Source organism: Camarhynchus parvulus, chromosome 4 (genome assembly GCF_901933205.1).
Source record: "Camarhynchus parvulus chromosome 4, STF_HiC, whole genome shotgun sequence".
Classification (NCBI taxonomy): Eukaryota; Metazoa; Chordata; class Aves; order Passeriformes; family Thraupidae; genus Camarhynchus; species Camarhynchus parvulus.
Window position 1 is genome coordinate 42,055,212 of NC_044574.1, and position 17,623 is coordinate 42,072,834.

General features: G+C 37.5%; 1 protein-coding gene across 1 annotated transcript; it reads right to left on the bottom strand.

Annotated features, from left to right (window-relative positions):
- Positions 1-67: 67 nt before the first annotated feature.
- On the bottom strand, positions 68-11,340 carry TDO2 (tryptophan 2,3-dioxygenase). The gene is made up of 12 exons (XM_030947769.1): positions 11,285-11,340; positions 10,810-10,915; positions 9,608-9,698; positions 8,706-8,776; positions 6,874-7,001; positions 5,038-5,224; positions 4,119-4,226; positions 3,048-3,159; positions 2,864-2,921; positions 2,281-2,360; positions 1,622-1,712; positions 68-787 (listed from the first exon to the last, which is right to left on the bottom strand). Exons 1-12 carry the CDS (start codon positions 11,317-11,319, stop codon positions 634-636), a joined length of 1,221 nt encoding a protein of 406 aa, XP_030803629.1. The 5' UTR covers positions 11,320-11,340; the 3' UTR covers positions 68-633.
- Positions 11,341-17,623: the final 6,283 nt, after the last annotated feature.

The following is a 17,623-nucleotide window of genomic DNA, read 5'->3' on the forward strand; positions in this document are numbered from 1 at the left end:
GCTTTATTTGGAATGCAAAGTAAGTACTTATGTCTGCTATTTCTAACAGTATTTCTATGTAAGGGATTTACAGTCACATGTAAGGAGATAGTAACATGATTCTTGATGTATTGTAAGTTCAGGATAGTTTGGATTCTGTAGATTCAGGACTTACTTTTTTGAATCTAGCTTTTGAAACTTGTAACCCAAAATTCCATTTGAAATTGCACTAGAGCTCAGAAACTAATATTCTTCTGAAGGTGATGAGATTGATTATATCCTTAAGTAGTCATAAATTAGTAGCAGCCAGTAGGCAAACAAGCAAATACAAAAATATATACAAATAAGTCATGATCATAATAACTGCATGTACTTTTGTCCCTTTCTCTAGGTGCAGGCTTTAAGAAGCCAGCCAAGAGTTAAATTGGCCCTGGGTTTAATTGGGGTATCATTTACTGTTAACATAGGCTAACTCAATTCAGATTTATTTTCTCTACAAGCAATTAATTTCTTCCACAGGAAAATTGTACTATTCACAAAGCTGTCATACATAAATACATATTTACACACCCACAATCTTGGTGGAAATGGCTGGGAGCACCACTGAAGGTGAAAGTCAGGAGGTTGTTTACAGCGACAGCCTAGAAAGGCAGGTTAGTCAGAGTCATCACTGCTGAAGTAGGAGCTGTCACAGTATTCTGCTGTGTAAAGGAATTTATGAATACTTGGGTTCATCTTTGGTATCCAGTGTCTTGGCACTAGAAATGTTGAAAGATTGAACAAATCCACAAACACCTTGTATCTGTCACTGAAAAAGACAATTGGAACAATAATTCCATCAGCATAGAAGGCCATAATTTCTAAGTCCTCAGTAATCATTCTTTCTAATGCAAATAACAAGATTCCTTGCAGTAACCCTCTTGAATATTGCAGAGCAAGAATCCAGTCCTGACTTCCTAGGGCATAGCAGATTAGGCTTAATAGGGATCTATAGAAACACCTTTCTTCTGAAAATGCAGAGTCCATAGGTTGTGATCTCTAGCGGAATTTATCTAGGAACAATAATGTTAACCTGACATTAAGGTGAGTGGGAGAGCTTTCTAAGAAAGACCATGGGCATTCAATCCTCAATAGCAGTCTAAGCATCTGCTTTCTGCTCTGCCTTCTGTTCCATTGGTTGTCTTAGGAGTTGCTCACAGGACTACATGGTGGTTCACAGCTCTTTGAGAGCAAACCCCAAAGAAGATCCTCTTTTAAGGAGGTTGTGCAATTAGAGGTCATGCTAAGGAATAAACTCTCACACAATAGCTAGGGCTCACTTCCAGCCTGTGTCGCCTCATTAACTTGGGCTAGCTGGCACACCAGCTGAACAACGCAGGGTTCATATTATTGCTATCACTGTAATGCCTTGACTGAGAATTACAGATGGCATGAATGATCAAAAGGGACCTTTTTGCCCTAGAAGGCTTGGAATTTATATGTCCCTGATAAATAAATGTACAACAACCAAGGAGAGATGTGCTAGAGTCCCAGAAGAGAGTCAGCAGCCCTTTGGCCTCCAGTGAGCCACCTGAATTACATCTCCCAGCACTAGTGTTAATGAACTGCATTGTTGCAGGTACAGGAGAAACGTTATTTGTACCTCACTGTGGAACGCAAATAGTGGTAGCCTGATGAGCCTCCAGTGCCAGCCTTGCCACCAATCATTCTGTGCACCAAACAGACATGGTTATCTAAATGATACAACAGGAGAAAATAGCACATGCTCAGTACTTAAATATAACTAAAGGATCACACTTACTAAAGGTCGTTCAGAGATCTTTACAGGAATACTGAACTATTAGGTCTTCAGCAATATAAGAGTTAATTCTGCCATTCTTCAGTCAATTAATATAAAATGATTGTTAACTCAGAATGAACACACTAATTACTACACATTACTATGCTCTGTTAATACAGAATTCACTTATGTATGTCTAGATAGGGAAGGGACAGAAGGAATGTTTGCATATAAAGACATGTCATTGTGACTTTTTGGGTTACATTGAAAAATAGATCCCTGTCCCTTAAATAAGATAGGACACTTAAAGCAGGTCAGAGAAGTGGTAGCTATACCCATATATATCTAATAATCACAGCAGTAGCTCTTTATCTTTCCTCTTGGCTGAAGTACAAACAAAAAGAGTCATTCCTAATGCATGAACTCCAAAGCTCAATTCTAAGATTGGGTGTAACTCAGAGACAAAACAATGTATTTGCATCTAGAAGAGGGAGTGTCACAGTCAAAAAAGTCAAACTTACATCTCCATTTAGTCATGAGCACATCAAGATCCATAAGGGAGGTGAGGAGCTGAAATGGAACCTGGAAACGAGGCTCCTCCCTTGGGAAATGAAAGAGAAGACAGTGAGACCTCTCAGCATAAGCTATATTTTTCAAAGTTGCATTTCAGCAGTGCTTAGTGACTTAAAGCATGCTTTTCCTGAATTGGTACTGGAATATCACTAGATATTTTAAAAAATGCTTCTGCTGTGTATGTCTTGATCTGCCCCTTTACTTTGGAACTTGGAAATGGACTCCAGATCTTTCTAGGACAGGTAGAACAAAGCATTTACTAGTTACAATCTGAGAAGCAACATCTGGTCAAGCTGTCTAGAGGGGATGTGCAGCCTCCCATCCCTGAAGATATTCAGAATTCACCAGGACATGGCCCTGAGCAGCCTGGTCTGACCTTCGAGCCGTGTCTGACTAATCAGGGCTCCTGTGGAGGGCTGAAATAGATTGCTTCCCACAGCCCATTCCAGCCTTACTAAACCTGTGCTGCTGTTCTTAACCTTCACCTCTCCTCCTGCCAGTCACCATCAAAGACACATCTTACAACATCACCTGTAGAAGTAGATCATCAAGGCCCCCTTCAGTGCTTTGTAGGACAGCCGTCTCTCTCCTGCAAAATACAAGTGTCCTCAGTTGGTTGCTCATTCTCCTGCAACCTCAGTGCTATAACAAGCATTTACAAGTAGCATGTATAAAACATACAAAGTACATATTCACATAAGGTAATAAAATCTACCTTTACTGAGCAGATGTTCATGGCGTTTTTCATCAAATAATGAAAGTAATATGTCTCTCTGCTTTTGGAATTCAGACAATAAGTCATCTTTTTCTTCTGATTCTGCTTTGGCCTTTGGTATTTAAAACAAAGACAGGCTTTAGAATTCAACAGGGAAAATTAAGCACTTGAATGACTCATTTTGCAACTTTTATTAAAATAAATACTCTGAAGTTTGAATCTTAGATGTAAGAACTGTATTTTCAAATAAGATACATGAGTCACTGTCCTCTGAAAAGTACAATTACCAAGAAATGTACAATTAAATACAACACAACTCAGATAAATGAATATTCAAACAAAATGGCAATTTATCGCATTTCATGGTCTAGAGACCTTAAAAAAGCTAATCAGACTTTATTTGAAGTCTGATTTATTTGTTTTCAATGCAAAAAAATTACATCCCTGCAGAGCTGTGGGCAAGAAAATTGTAAATAAAAAAAGTTAGAAAGTCATAAAACAGATATTCTTAGGAAGTTGATAAATTCTTATTATTTTTTTCATTAGAATGAAAATATTAAAAAATATTGTTTAAAGCTGCAGGTCTTAAAATAGTCAGGGATTTTCTGGTGCTTATTGGCCAGTGCAATTCAAATGACCACACAGCAGCAAATTGCCATATACTATTAAACAGAAATGGGCTGTTAATAGGGACATTCCATATCCACAGCTCAGGAGCCCAAACTTCCTATTTAGTCTAGATTGTAGATGCAAGTATTAACTAATGGTTACGTTGTAGTTTCAGTAAAATCAAATTCAGCCCTTCCATTGGTACTAATCCATCTCTTTTGCAATCCAAATCATTCATGTATCTCATGCTCTAAATCATCTTAGGTGTCAAATTGTCAAATTAAAAAAATATTCCTATTTCCTGAAGAATTTGCAATTTTTCTTGCTTCTTGCAGACAAAGACTGATGAAGATTAAGTGAAGTGAGTGAGAAACTTTGAGTAAGCCAAAAGTTACATTTGTGTCAGAATATCATTTTGCCAGATGTCTTTGCCTATAGGTATTTCAAGAGTAAACTATATACCTGTATCAAGGCAAATTCCTCTTCTAGGCCTTTTAAAACATTCTCTTCAAATTGTCCCCAGAAATCAAATTCTTCTGAATCAAGTCCCGGAGTTCTTTCCAGCCATGCCTTTAATAATAATAGCAGTAGTAGTAGCAATAATAATAATAGTAATAATAATAATAGTAATAATAATAGTAATAGTAATAGTAATAATAATAATAATAATAATAATAATAATAATAATAATAATAATAAATAATATGTTGAAGCAACACCAGTGCAACTGCATTATCCGAGAAGTACAAGTTACAGCAACATAAATTCTAGTATTACAATTCTGGTTTAGCAATAAGCACATCTACAGTATCCTGTAGAATAGCTAAATTCAGCATGTCCATGTGGATGATTTACTCCTGCATAATGGTGCCATACCAACCCCCTCAGGTTCCAGGTTGCATGGCCGATGTTGGAAGACAGAAGCTGTCTCATTCTAAGGACATCTTTAAAACAAACTACAGGAAAACAAATCTTATTCCACATATATATAAGAGTAATGATAAGTCTCAGAAGGAAGACAGAGCCATGTATAGTTTTTAGCCTCTCTAATAGCCATCACTAACAGTAGGACTATTTTTAAAATTTTCCTCCCAAAAGGGCTTATAGTCATGAAAAGCAATGCAAGTGAAACTGTGCATTCTTAGCTCACACTTCTACAATGCAATTTGCCAGCTTGAAAGGGAGATGCTATGAAAAATCAGTTGGTTTACTAAGATTAACTCTCTTTCATGCCAAATTTGTCAAGAATCCAAAACACAATTGACAGAGATTTGCCAACATGCTTGTTTCTCTGAAGGTAGGAGAATTTGTCGCTGACACTAATGAAGGACATTCTTGGAAATTGGGAAAATAAAGCAAAGTCCAAGACAGACATTGTTACCTCCACAAGTTGCAGCAGTGTTGGTTCTTGCTCTGATTGAAGCAGCAGTTCATGATCCTGTCCCTTGAAGTTATCACGGTAATGCCTTCTGTTATAAGGGACTCTCAGGCTTTGGGGAACACCAATCTTGTTCTCCAGCAAGCGAAACTGCAGGCTCTGAAACCCTGAGGCTGGGCTTAGGTAGTATCTTTGGGAACAGAAGAAACGAAGATACAAAAATGCAGGATGTTATTTTACAATGGTGGATTTCTCTTGTTCTCTAAAAACTGCCCATATTTCACATCTGAAGAATATCAAATAGCTATCTGAGGACTTTTTTATATGACTGCACTTAGGAAAAGGAAAAAAAAACCAAGCAATTTTAATGCAACTACAGTGCAATTATAATCTCATGTTCTAGTTCTGTATTGTTTGCATACACAGGTAGTTCAAGCATAAACATGTGAATTTGTGCTTTAAAAGGGCAGCTTTGTGCATGTGATGTACAGGAGGCAGTGTTAGTGAATATAATTTTCTTTCCAAATAGACTAGGCAGCTGCACCCCAAAAAGCTGTTACAAAAAAATTTCACGGCAATAACATGCCAATGAATGCATTTTAAATAGCCTCGATACACAGCATAATTCCTATATATTATTATGAATAATAATCTATACATGCAATATATATATGTGCAATATTGTATATTGCCTCATTCTATAGAGTAAAATAATGCTCAGAAGAACTCCAGTGGGGTTTTTTTTGAGGGATTTATTAATGGGAATCTTAAGAGTTAAATCATCTGACCATGCTGAACAACAATTACTAATAAAAGCAACCTGAAATCCCACATTGCTAGGTAATTGTAATGCATTTTGAATTGCGAGTACAAGACTTGACAGAGACACATCACTGGTGGTTTAATCTTATGTTTACTTTTCAAATGAGTATGTGGCTGAAAAGCTGAAGCAGTATGGATCAAAATGGATGATTAGCCCATGGATTTCCTCTGCTGTAGGTTAACGCTCGATTCAAACAAGTGAAGAAAATTCATAGTTTCCTGCTCTTTTCTATAGGGAACATTAAAAGATAGAAGGGAAGGGGCACCAAAATGCAGAAGTGGACTGGGGTCACAAGGCAGACAGATATGCACAAGTGACACAAGCAGGAGAAGAACAGGGAAGGAAGACAGTGGATGAAGCTGTAATACATGTGTGGTGAAAGGGCTTAGATGTAGAGAGGGAAGAGAAAGAAATGTGAGAGGTGAGATCAGCCAAATGATCCAGAGAAAGCCTGAGCTGGAGGCAGAAGAGATACAACCACCCAGCACAGCAATGCACTGAGCTGCTACTGGACAGCAGAAGTTATTGGGGAAAAAGGACAAGGGACAGCAATGCTTCCTTCAGCCTCCAGCACTGCAGACCCAAAGCAGCACCATGCAAACCAAGACAGTTGAAATACCTGTTTGATAATCTAGAGAGAGTGCATGTCTGTCCCCCAAGCCCTTCTATGATTTGCCATACAGCAGGGCTTCAATTTGCAGTGCCAAGTTTCAACTAAATTGCTAGCAGAACCATGAGCTATTTCTGCTGTTTTAACTTTTGACCCTGAAGCCAGTCAGCAGAACCCTACACAAAAGAGTCAACAATTCACTTGTACTTCTTTGCAGAACATGCTGGACTCACAGTCAGGATCAATTTCATAACTGACCCTTGCACACTTTAATGTCATGTTTGCCTCTCCAAGGTGAGCTCTCAGCCTACTGACAGATGCCAGCACACATGCAAAATTCACAATCAGTTCTAAGGATGGGAATTACCAGCTCCTGGATTGCTGTGGAGGAATAATAAGTTTTTACCTGAAATCAAAGAAGTCCAATGCAGTCATAGTTTCCAAAACCGAGAACTGTTCCACAAGTAATTTCAGAATCAGTGAGATTCTGTTCATTCGAGTAATAACCTTCAGCATGTTCCTCTCATCTCTTACCTGTAAAAAAAAAAAAAAAATAAAGATCATAACCAGAATGGTGTTTTGTCTAGATCCTACCTAGTTATTTCATGTCTTTTCCCTGTTGTACATCACCATAGTTCCCAAGTCCTCCCCATGTGAAATCCATAGAGGCAAAATCTCATATGGAATAGAGCACTCTGGTTTTAACTTAAAACTGAAACTCTGAATTTCAAAGATTGAAACAATTTTTTTCTGACTCATGCTACATTATATGTAGGCTTATCACATGGGGTTTTTTTTCTTTACTATGTTTTTGAGTAAAATATAAGTCAAAGAAATTAGATTATAAAAATAATTTATAATTTCCAATAATTACGATATTATTGTAAATTAATATTATATATATGAAAATTATATATTTTTCTGTTATAATTACTTCTAGAATAATTTCTATTTTTGCTCCATTCTGCAAGCCATAAGGCAGGTAAGGAAATTACTTAGAACTTGAGAAGCTAAATAATGTGACAGCTACATCAGGAGAGCACATCTAAAACATGTTCATCAGAAATGTGCATTAGCAAGCAAAGAAGAGAAAATACTCCATCTGGTGGAAAATAGATAATACTAAATGGAAAACACAGAAGTTTGGTTTTTTTTCACTAAATTAAACACTCTGCCTGCAGAGGAGTCTGCTTAAAAAAATTCTGTTTGTTTCAATGGGATTAAACTTCTCTCTAAAACCTGGGCATGCAACCAGGAAATATCAAACTACAAAAAATGGCAGATGATATTCATTTCCCTAATTGCTTGGCTGTGTATTTGACCTTAAAATTGACATTTAAAATTCTGATCACAAGTAAGGCTTCATTTTTCACAAAAAGAAATTATTCTTCATTTGAACTGATTATGGTATGTTACAATTTGATAAAATATTAAACTAAAACGCCAATGAAATTAGGAATATAGTGCACAACAGAGAACATTTTCATTGGACCTTGAAAAGAAGGTTCCTTCTTCAAACTGGTCTAGTTTCAAATTTGTTCCTTAGACACATGCTGATGATGTACTCAAGGTATTTCTCAAACTGCATGCTGTCAGATTTTTCTGTGGATGTAGCATCAATTTGAGAGTTTTCCATTCTTACCTACTGTTACAATATGTGTTTAGCTTTGGACAAATGTGAAGATTTGCCTATATTTGTAATTTTCATAAATTCTTGCACAGTATTACGCTGCTTTGGATTATTGCTTCTCTGTTGGATTTACTATTACACAATCACGAAAATGAGTTCTCCTCACAGCAGATATTGCATGGAAGGAGATAGTATGTAGACTTCAGAAACTGAACAAAGGCAGAATTTCAACATAAAAATACCTGTAATTTCTGCTTTTCAGTTTTGCCTCTGAGCCTGCTTTTTCTGCAGTAGATATTTCCAACTTAAGTTTCTGCAGTTACCCAGCCCTAGCAAGAGAGTATGAGAGCATTTTGGCCAATGAAATTTGCCTTGGAAGGTGACCTACACAAAAGGCATACTTCAGGAGGAAATAAGATTTTGCTGATCAAAAATCAGTACTATCAAGATATAAGAGCCACTCAGCCAAATTTTATTTGGTCTTTTGATGCTGTTTCTAAAAAGAGCATATGCTGCTTTAGTAAACCCAAATATATCGGACTAAAAGGCAGAAATCAAGAGAAAGTCTGGGCTGAATTTTCCCAAAATTAATATTTGTTTTAACTTACATGACCATTTTGAAAGATCACTCGCACAGAGTCCATTTCCCACAAAATCTGCTTAAACCAAAGTTCATATGCTACAAAAAGAAAGACGCTGTTAGCATCAACTTCAAGGTTATTTTGTTCTTCTTAGCATCAAGAAAGAAAAGTTCTTACATGTTGATTTGAAATTAACAGCCTACATTGACTCTGCCAGTGGGCAAGAGGATACCTATACATAAACTTATTGCAGTTTACAGTATTCTGTCCTTTACCTAAAGTATTAGGCAAAATAATCTAGAGTCAAGAATACTGACAGAATTTTTTAAAATATGTTTTACACATCAGATATTTGATCTGCATATTGTTCATTACCAAAGGAGGAAAGAGAAAATCCAGATCTGATACTTCAATAAAACCTAACTCAACACCTGCTTAAAAACTACTTGTTTTCTGTCAATAACAGGACATATCATTGTGCCAGGGTCTGAAAAACAGGAAGATATGGGCATTAGGTAGTACCTAACTGGTGTGCTGATTTCTAGACAGATTCTAGATGGCTAAAACTGGAATTTCAGGGAAGGCACAAGGCAACACACAAAATTTGCCTACAATAACCTGCATAGCAGCCTGTTGCTTGGGCAACACCAAGATTTTCACCACCTTAATTTCTCTAAGAATAGAACCATTCATATCTTGGTTTACCAAATCCAAAGGTTACACTGGCAGCTTCACAAGCAAAAAGTTGATTACTGCCTTACAATTTATATATGAATATATGCATATATAAAAACAGATAAAAGACAGAGATATTGCTGTGCCAGTGTCTGAAATGAAAAAAAAAAGGTGTATTGCACGTGTCAGCACCAATTAACTCTCTCTGGCAAAAATATTGGCTAAGTCAACCACCACTGCACTCCTCCACTTACCTTGATGTGTCACAATGAAAAGATGCTCATCATGGATTTTTTTCCCTTTCTTCTCACTCTCAAGTTCTTGAGCATTCAATATTTTGTTCAGCTTAAAAATAAAGGTAAGAACTCTTCTGTAAAGCTCTGCTATCAGTAATGGTAGTCTTACTGCATACAGCTAATTTTTAAGAATAATATTTTTAAAAATACATATACAGACCTCACACTCTAGGTTATATGAGAAATTTGACTAAATTGTCTCAGGTATGACTTTTACTTTTTAATTAGAAAAAAAATCTTGCCTGAAATGGAACATTTAGGTACCTCAAGTAATAAAGTTCTGACAATAACTTTAAGGGTAATTTTAATTACATAAATATATATATGCATAATTTAAAAAAATAAAGAAAACAAAATATCCAGCATGTTTTCCAGATTTTAGATCTATACTGTCCTGTCCCATGAAAACAGTTTCTATAGTAAAATTCTGAGTAATCATGCAACAACATCAGCATAAGAGCTCTGAGTTGAGGCAGTAATAATAATTTCAGTTCTGACATTAAATTATTTTCTTAGTCAAATTTACAATCTAAACATAGCTGTTTTCATATTAATCTTTGCAAAATTCTAAAGAGTATGTCAACAAATCAAAGTTGACAAACTCTTACTTTAGTTCAAAAGCAGAGTAATTCCCTTCAGTTCACACTGTCTAAAAAATAAAAACCCAAAATAACTTCTGGATTATTTTACTACCTATGGTATTTTATTTGTACTTATTTCTTAGTTACTTCTAGCTTTTGCAGAAAAGTGGTTTTTTGGGGGGGGTTTCTTTTATGTTCCCCCCTAGTCATCATCCTACCCCCTAGATTTACCCTACCCCTGAAATAGATTTTTCCAGCCAAGTATTCTGGACTTTCAAGGACATTGCTCAGATCCTGCTGACATGCAGAAATTGCTGACCAAAGAAAGCGTTTAGTGGTGTGTCACTTTACAGTTTACCAACACAGATAATTCCCTAGCAACCCCCCAAAATATCCATATTCCTTGCAGTTTGAGAAGTCTTCCCAGAGCCCACCTTGAGGTCCCAGCTGAGATGGGCACCTGTGCCTGCTGCACCTGGAGACCTGTCTCAGTAAGTGACTGACTAATGGGAGAAGTGTCAGTCACAGGTGCTGCCTCAAGAGCAACCAGGACTGCAAACATGAAATCATTTAACTTACTTGTAGGTATTCTCCATAGATAAGCCCACCTTTGCTGGCTTTATTTACTCCTTCTTGAGATATGTCATTATTTTCATCTTCCAAAGATAGCTTGCTAAAATTAAATCTAAGAAGAAAATTAAGTAAATATGTAAATTTTTAAATTAAAGTATTATCAATATACCTGTCTTTTTACTAACATCTACAATTCAATCAATGCTTTATTTTGATAAACAGAACCAGTAAAGCAGGCTCTTGATAAAAACTGAAATTCCTCTTGTCACAGTAACAGCTGGTAACATCGCATAAAATAACAAGTGCTCAGACAAGTCCTTGTATGATCTCTACTCATTTAGCAACAGCTAAATGATAGCTACAGCTACAGCTGTCTATTTGCTGATAATAAGTAATTCCTCTCTGAGATTTCATATTTTGCACTAACACCTTATCATTTGAATTGAATTTATAAAGCAAAACAGAAAGAGGAAGGACTCACAGGTAATTCTTCCCCGCAAAGGGGCACTGGCTCATGGTTTCAGGATCCAAACTTGCTGAGCTGCGCACGGGGGAAAATACCCTGTTAGTGTTCCCAAACCTGCTGCAGCTCCCTTTTATGTAGCCTTATCTCACTGCCAAGGCCAACCCCCAAATTCCCCTCCTTAGCCCTCAGCCCATCCCCACTATTCAATAATGACAGAAACCATCACAGCACAAAGGTCAGGAAGTTCATGCGTTGTTGGCCCTCCAGGACTGTGTTTTTCCCTGCCATTAAAAAGCGAATGGATGACAAGCTTGTTTTGTCCAATGGCGCAAACTTTTTGTGCTTTTTACTGCAAGGTTTCCACCAGTTGCTTCTTTGGATGCAGTTGTATGGTGTAGTGTGTAAGGTGTAAATCAATGAGAGGTCTGTGTATGATAAAAAGGCAATATTTAATAAAACCACGAATTGTTAGAGTAGGTTTTAACCTGCAGCCTTTTATATCAGGATACTATTAAGTTTAAAAAAATCAGACACAGGGAAAGAGAAAAGAGGGGTGGGGGTGGAAGTGAAAAAACGTGTTTCCATGACAGACTAAATAGTGCTTATTCAACGAGATTTCAAGTAATATATATAATTTCTAAAAAATGTACACAAATTAAGTGAAGTACTAAAAACATCATGAACCTCTCATGCTGGTTTTCCAAGTATTTAATTCAGAATTATTTCTTAATTTTATCTCACAAAAATTTCAGTCTCATTTATTGACAAATGTTACTCAATTCTATCTCGTCATCAGCTTAACACACGATGAAGTAACATGTAACTAGCATACACTTCTCTTCTGCCTGCCAGCCCTTTCTGAAAAAAAAGTTAATGCTCAGTTTCACTACAAACAAAACTACAGGACCTCTGTGACCCTGGATCATTTGCTCTCTGCAAGACTTACTCTGCTTAGTGATGTCTGTGTGGTGGTTTCAGCTGTTCCAGTCACTTAAGAGTAGTTTTCTCATTAAAAAAATGAAGATGTAGGATGTGGGGGATGGGATGGATACCCTGTTCAGCCAGATGTCATTTCTCAGGCTTTACACAAATCAGCTTAAAATTGAGCCGCAAGAAATGTAGGGCTTCACTGAAGCAACTCACCAAGTAAGGTCAAGGAGTTCTTCTTTCCTGATATAAAACCTGACAGAAGAAAATAATCATCTCCTTACACACACCTATACATGTGCTCGGTGATGCAGACAACTAGAGATGAAAGTGTGGACATCAGAAACCAAATGTTGAAAGCCACTTTTCACATATTTGCACTCAAACAGCTTGATTTACAAATGTGTAAATCTTGCACATCCATATATCTCAAACAAGGAGGAAGGTTTATCTTGTCATTCCTGGATATCTTCACCTGAAACATTCAGACTGAGCCTGCATAATGAAATCAAGCTGTTATCTTTTAGCATGGCACAAAGAAAGAAAGAATGTGAAACTAGTAAAAATAAGGACAGTTGGAAAATATTGAACTTTTAACCTCGCAAAGCATGTTAGTACATTTTTTCTTGTGCAGTTTTATTTTCTTCTGTGAAACACAGAGAATTATAAACTTCCGGCGCAACGATCTCTGACAGGCAACCTTTACATTGCCTACCCAGTAGGCAAAGGACTTTGAAGTATCAGAGCCCTTTTACACTCTCAACTTAACAAAACATTAACTCCCTATTTGAGAAGCAATAGTACCATTAATTCACTCAGGATTAGCAAACTCACTTGAAATCTAGCTGGGGATATTGTCTAAGCAACAACCATACAAACACCCCTTCCAATTCAGCAACAGACAGGCTTCAGTCAATCAAGTAAATCAGCCAGACAAGAGCAATTTAGAACGTTTTTTACAGTGTTTCCAACATGTCAAATTCCTTGTTTAAGGACCTCATAGCTGATTGGTCCCAAAGCTGTAAACTGACCAATTCCTAAAAAAACTGGGTAATATTATGGATGATATTTACATCCATTCATTTAAGAAAATTTAATCTCACACTAACTGAATTCAGCTCTCTAACCATTGCAACTACAATACATCTCAAACTCTCCATGAACAGTGGAAAAAGATATCTTGATGAGGACTTGAAAACCCCTGAAATAAAACCATAGACAATGGTCTTGAGACATAGACAAGGTCATTCCACTCACTGGTTGCCTTCATCTGATCTCGACAAGACTTCAAAGTATGTAATTAACTTGGTAGTAAAATAATTTAAGTGGGTTGTATGACCTGATTATGAAACTATCTGTTGGCAGTGCAGATGACAGCACAGCTTACAAGAGCCCTCAGGTTTGGATCAGCTCAGAGCCTTGAACTCTGACATGGCTGCAGACACCCTTAAAAATAAATGTGCTTCTGCCATGCTACTCAAATCTGGAGCTCACTGTAGGGACCTGATTTTTATTTGAGTGTCCTTTATATCCTGACAGAGATTTATAGCCATTTTTCATCTCTCCCCACTGCATAATCATAAACAAGTCTTGATGAAGAAAGCTCTTAAATGTGAATGTGTCTAAAAGCAAAACGTAACTTTAAATGATAGTATTGCTTTGTTCTCAAAATGTACTTTCATTTCCCTTTTTCATGTTGAACACTCAAAACCACAGAGAAGCAGATCTAGCCACATGCATAACTTGCTGTTCATGCTGCAGGTGACTGAGCAAGGCTGTGAAAAGCAAGAGTGTGTGTGCCCTTGAGCTTTTATTTAGTTATTTGTTAATTTACCTTTAACATGTGAAAGTCAGATAAAAAGCCTTTTTTTCATCACAGAGGGCTCTAATCTGCAGCTGACAGTGAGAATGTTCTGTTTTGTGACTGGGCTGAATACAAGACAAACAGTTACATACAACAGAAAAAATAACCAACAAAAAACACACCCCCCAAAAAAAAAAAAAAAACCAAAAAAAAAAACCCCACAGCTTCCCAGAACTGCTCTTTGTGGCCTTCAAATGCACTGTCACGGCCTTCGTGACCAAGTCTGGGAATTGTTAAGCACCCCTCTTAATTCACCCTGGCCCCTTCCCATTTACCTACCCTTCCCCACAGGGATGTGGGGTGGCTGGACTGGCTGCAATAGGGCTGCAGAGCAGAGACAAACTGAAATTATTTGGACTGAGAGCAGTGATTCACATGGGCAAAAAGGGAGCTTCTCTCCAGCCTGGCCAAGGGAGGTCCCATGTAAGGCAGAGGAGGACTGCAGCATGATTTATGGATGCAGCCAGAGCCAGGAGTGCGCATGTTCTCACTGTGGGGCTCTCTGTCTGAAACGTTATGGTCTGATGAGGACAGGTAAGTAAGACTGACCTTCTACATACTGTCATGAATCTAAAAAAAGTATGAATTGGAAGTGACCTGTTCACCCAAGCCAAATCTCAAGTTTTCCTACATGAAATCACTTACGGAGAAGAAAAAGTACACACATAAGTGGTTTGGACAGTGTCACCCATTCTACTGCTCAAACTCTCATCCTGATTACAAAATCGTTACAAATCAATTTGTTTGTCTAGTGTTTGCTAACTTAAAGAAAGAGCTCAGAGAGCTTCTGACTGCAAACAAATGACGCTTGAAGCTTCCCAACACTCTGGTCCAACAATTGCAGACTAGGAGCTACCCAGCACACATGGCTTCTACCTATGACTGACTGGAGGCATTGTTACAAAGATCCAAGTAGGTCATGCCACGCTGAAAAGTTTCAAAGAGAAAGTAAAAGATTTCTTGGGAAGAGCTATTAGAACAAAAGAAACAAAAGTTAAAGAACAAACCAAAACACCATCAGCAAAAAAACAACCAAAACAAAAAACCAACCCCAAAAAATGAAAAAGCAAGCTTATAAGCAAGCTTACAGTGCAATAATTTCCCCAGAATATTAATGTAACTTTCCAATTTTGATAGCCCATGACTTCCTAAGATTTCTGTGTTCTTGCATTTAATAACCTTTTTGTGGATTCTGTGACTCCACAACCTGCAGCAATGAATTCCATAACTGAAGTACACATCATGTGAAGGAGTATTTCCATGTGTAAGTTTCAAACTTCCTGCTAAATAACCAAATAATTTTCATTTCTGTTTGGTACTAATTCATGGCTAATGAGAAATAGGTGCACTATACCTTTGTAGTCCCAGTCACCCTGTTCTGCATTTGTGCAGATTCTGTTGTGACCTTTGTGAGACAAAGTACTCAGAAGGAAAATACCTTTTCTACATACAGATGTTGCGTTGTTAATTTCCTAAAATTATAGTGATGAAATAATTTTGATAACAAGCACACAACTATAATAGTGAAATACAGTGCAGCAGCTACTGTTTTGGTTGACAAAGTGCAACTCAAATTGTAGAGGTGAAGCCCCCAGCGTCCTAAGCCCGAACCTCACTGTGCTGGTTACTCTGCCAGCACTGAACAAAAATCACTTCCTCACCCAATAATAACGTAGCAAGAGATATGTGAATAAAGACACATAAAAGGAAGGTGAACAGCAGAAGATAAACTTGGAACCAAAATGTGTCCTCTGCATGTTTTGTGATTTTCTAAACTGGACTTACTATCTAACTAGCACTTGAAATTAACAGTTGGTTTTAAGAAAACTAAAATTTGGTGACTCCAGGCTAAAACAAACAAGCTTAAAGTTGATGCAATATTAATAATCCAATCAGACATTTGTACCTGGGGGAGGAACAGAGATCAAGGTCTTGCAAACTACAAACAAAGAGATGAGATAGTGCTGGAAAGAATTTTTTTTCTTTCTAAATACTGCATTTGTTCAAATTCTTTAACACAAAGAACTGTGCCATCACTTCCCAGATTACTTTTAACTTCCATTTATGATTCACACATCCCAGCACAACCTTCCCCCACCATCTATCATTTGTGGCTCAGCAGAACACAGTAGTATTTCTTTCACATGCTGATAATTTTTGACTGATAATTATTCCCCAAGTATGGAAAAAATGTTCTTTCACTTCTATTGCCCAAACACCCTGCCTTCATCAATGTAAATGGATCAGTGCCAGTCAGAACTGTAAACTTAGGAGAAACAACATGTCTTGAACACATTCCACAGCGTTGTCCCAAGGCAAACCTATCCCCTACTCATGCCTTGCAGCCACACATTGCAGGGCACAGTACTTTAGTACATAAGGTATATAATCCTTTAGGCTGTTTTTCCCCTCCTGAGCACCCCAGTCCTGGTTACCTGTCAGGTCCAGTGAAGCACAAACCTGGAACCATAAGCTACTCCCATGCCTCCACGTGGCTCAGGTCATGTTGCTGTTTACTCCGCGTTTCAGCTGTCTGGCAAGTGCAAAGGGCTGGTTTAGGACAAACGTTGACAAAAACGTGCTCATCTCATCCCATTCAGCATTATCATTAACAGATGGGGTGATGGAATAGGTTGTGCCCTTCTTGAACTGACAAATGAGAGCAGCCTGGAAAGTCTAATAGCATGCTGGCGGATAAGAGCTGGAATACAGAATTACCTTAATGCACTGAAATTTATAATGTGCAGCTTCTGTGATGCAAAGAGCAATACTTTTGAACTTCAGCCATGATAACCAAATTTAAAAATAAGTTCTTTAGAGCAAATCTTATACTGGAATTTTAAAATAGCAACTTTCTACATGGCATGGAACCCCTCACTTCTAGCCAGCATCAGAAATCCATTTATCCATTACATTATGTCCTGGGCACCACTCTTCAAGACAGATGAATACAATGTGGAAAGGGTTCAAAAGAGGATGGCAAGAACAACAAATGTTTGATGTAGAAAATATGGCCCTTTAAGAAAGATGGAAAGAATTGACCTGTATAACTAAGAGAAGATTGTGGATGGAAAAGTGAGAAATACTTTCCTTTCAAAAGGAAGGGCAATAAGCAACTTCCAGTACACCACAGGATGGTGAAAGGAGTAACTAGTTTAAATTATGTTAGGATAACACTGGCATAAGAAAACAAAATAAGGAAATTCTAGTATCTTTAATCATTAGAAAACAATTATGAGAGCTCATGATTTCTCCAGTCATAGCTGATTCCTCATCAATGTAGAGAGAGACTCAATGAGTCTTCAAAGTCTCCTTGAGCACCTCCTGCTGCAGCCCCTTCTGCCCCCCATTGCTGAATCTACTTTCAGCACATGCTCTAGGGAAGGAGCAAGACAGATGCTTGCATATACTGTTAGTTACCAGCATTCCATGAAATGGCAATGGCAATACATTACAACAATCCAGGTAGTGATCACTCCATTGTTATTTTCCTGGTTTGCCTTTTTCTGCTAATATTTTTGTATGAATTGAGTAAAAGTATTCGTAGTCTGCCATATTAACAA

Coding starts and splice junctions, on each gene's coding strand:
- TDO2 (XM_030947769.1), bottom strand. CDS start 11,319: ATGAGCCAGTGCCCCTTTGCGGGGAAGAATTACCT. Junction 2,361..2,863: donor TTGATGATCTACTTCTACAG/GTGATGTTGTAA, acceptor TCATTTCCCAAG/GGAGGAGCCTCGTTTCCAGG. Junction 1,713..2,280: donor GCTCATGACTAAATGGAGAT/GTAAGTTTGACT, acceptor TGTATCATTTAG/ATAACCATGTCTGTTTGGTG.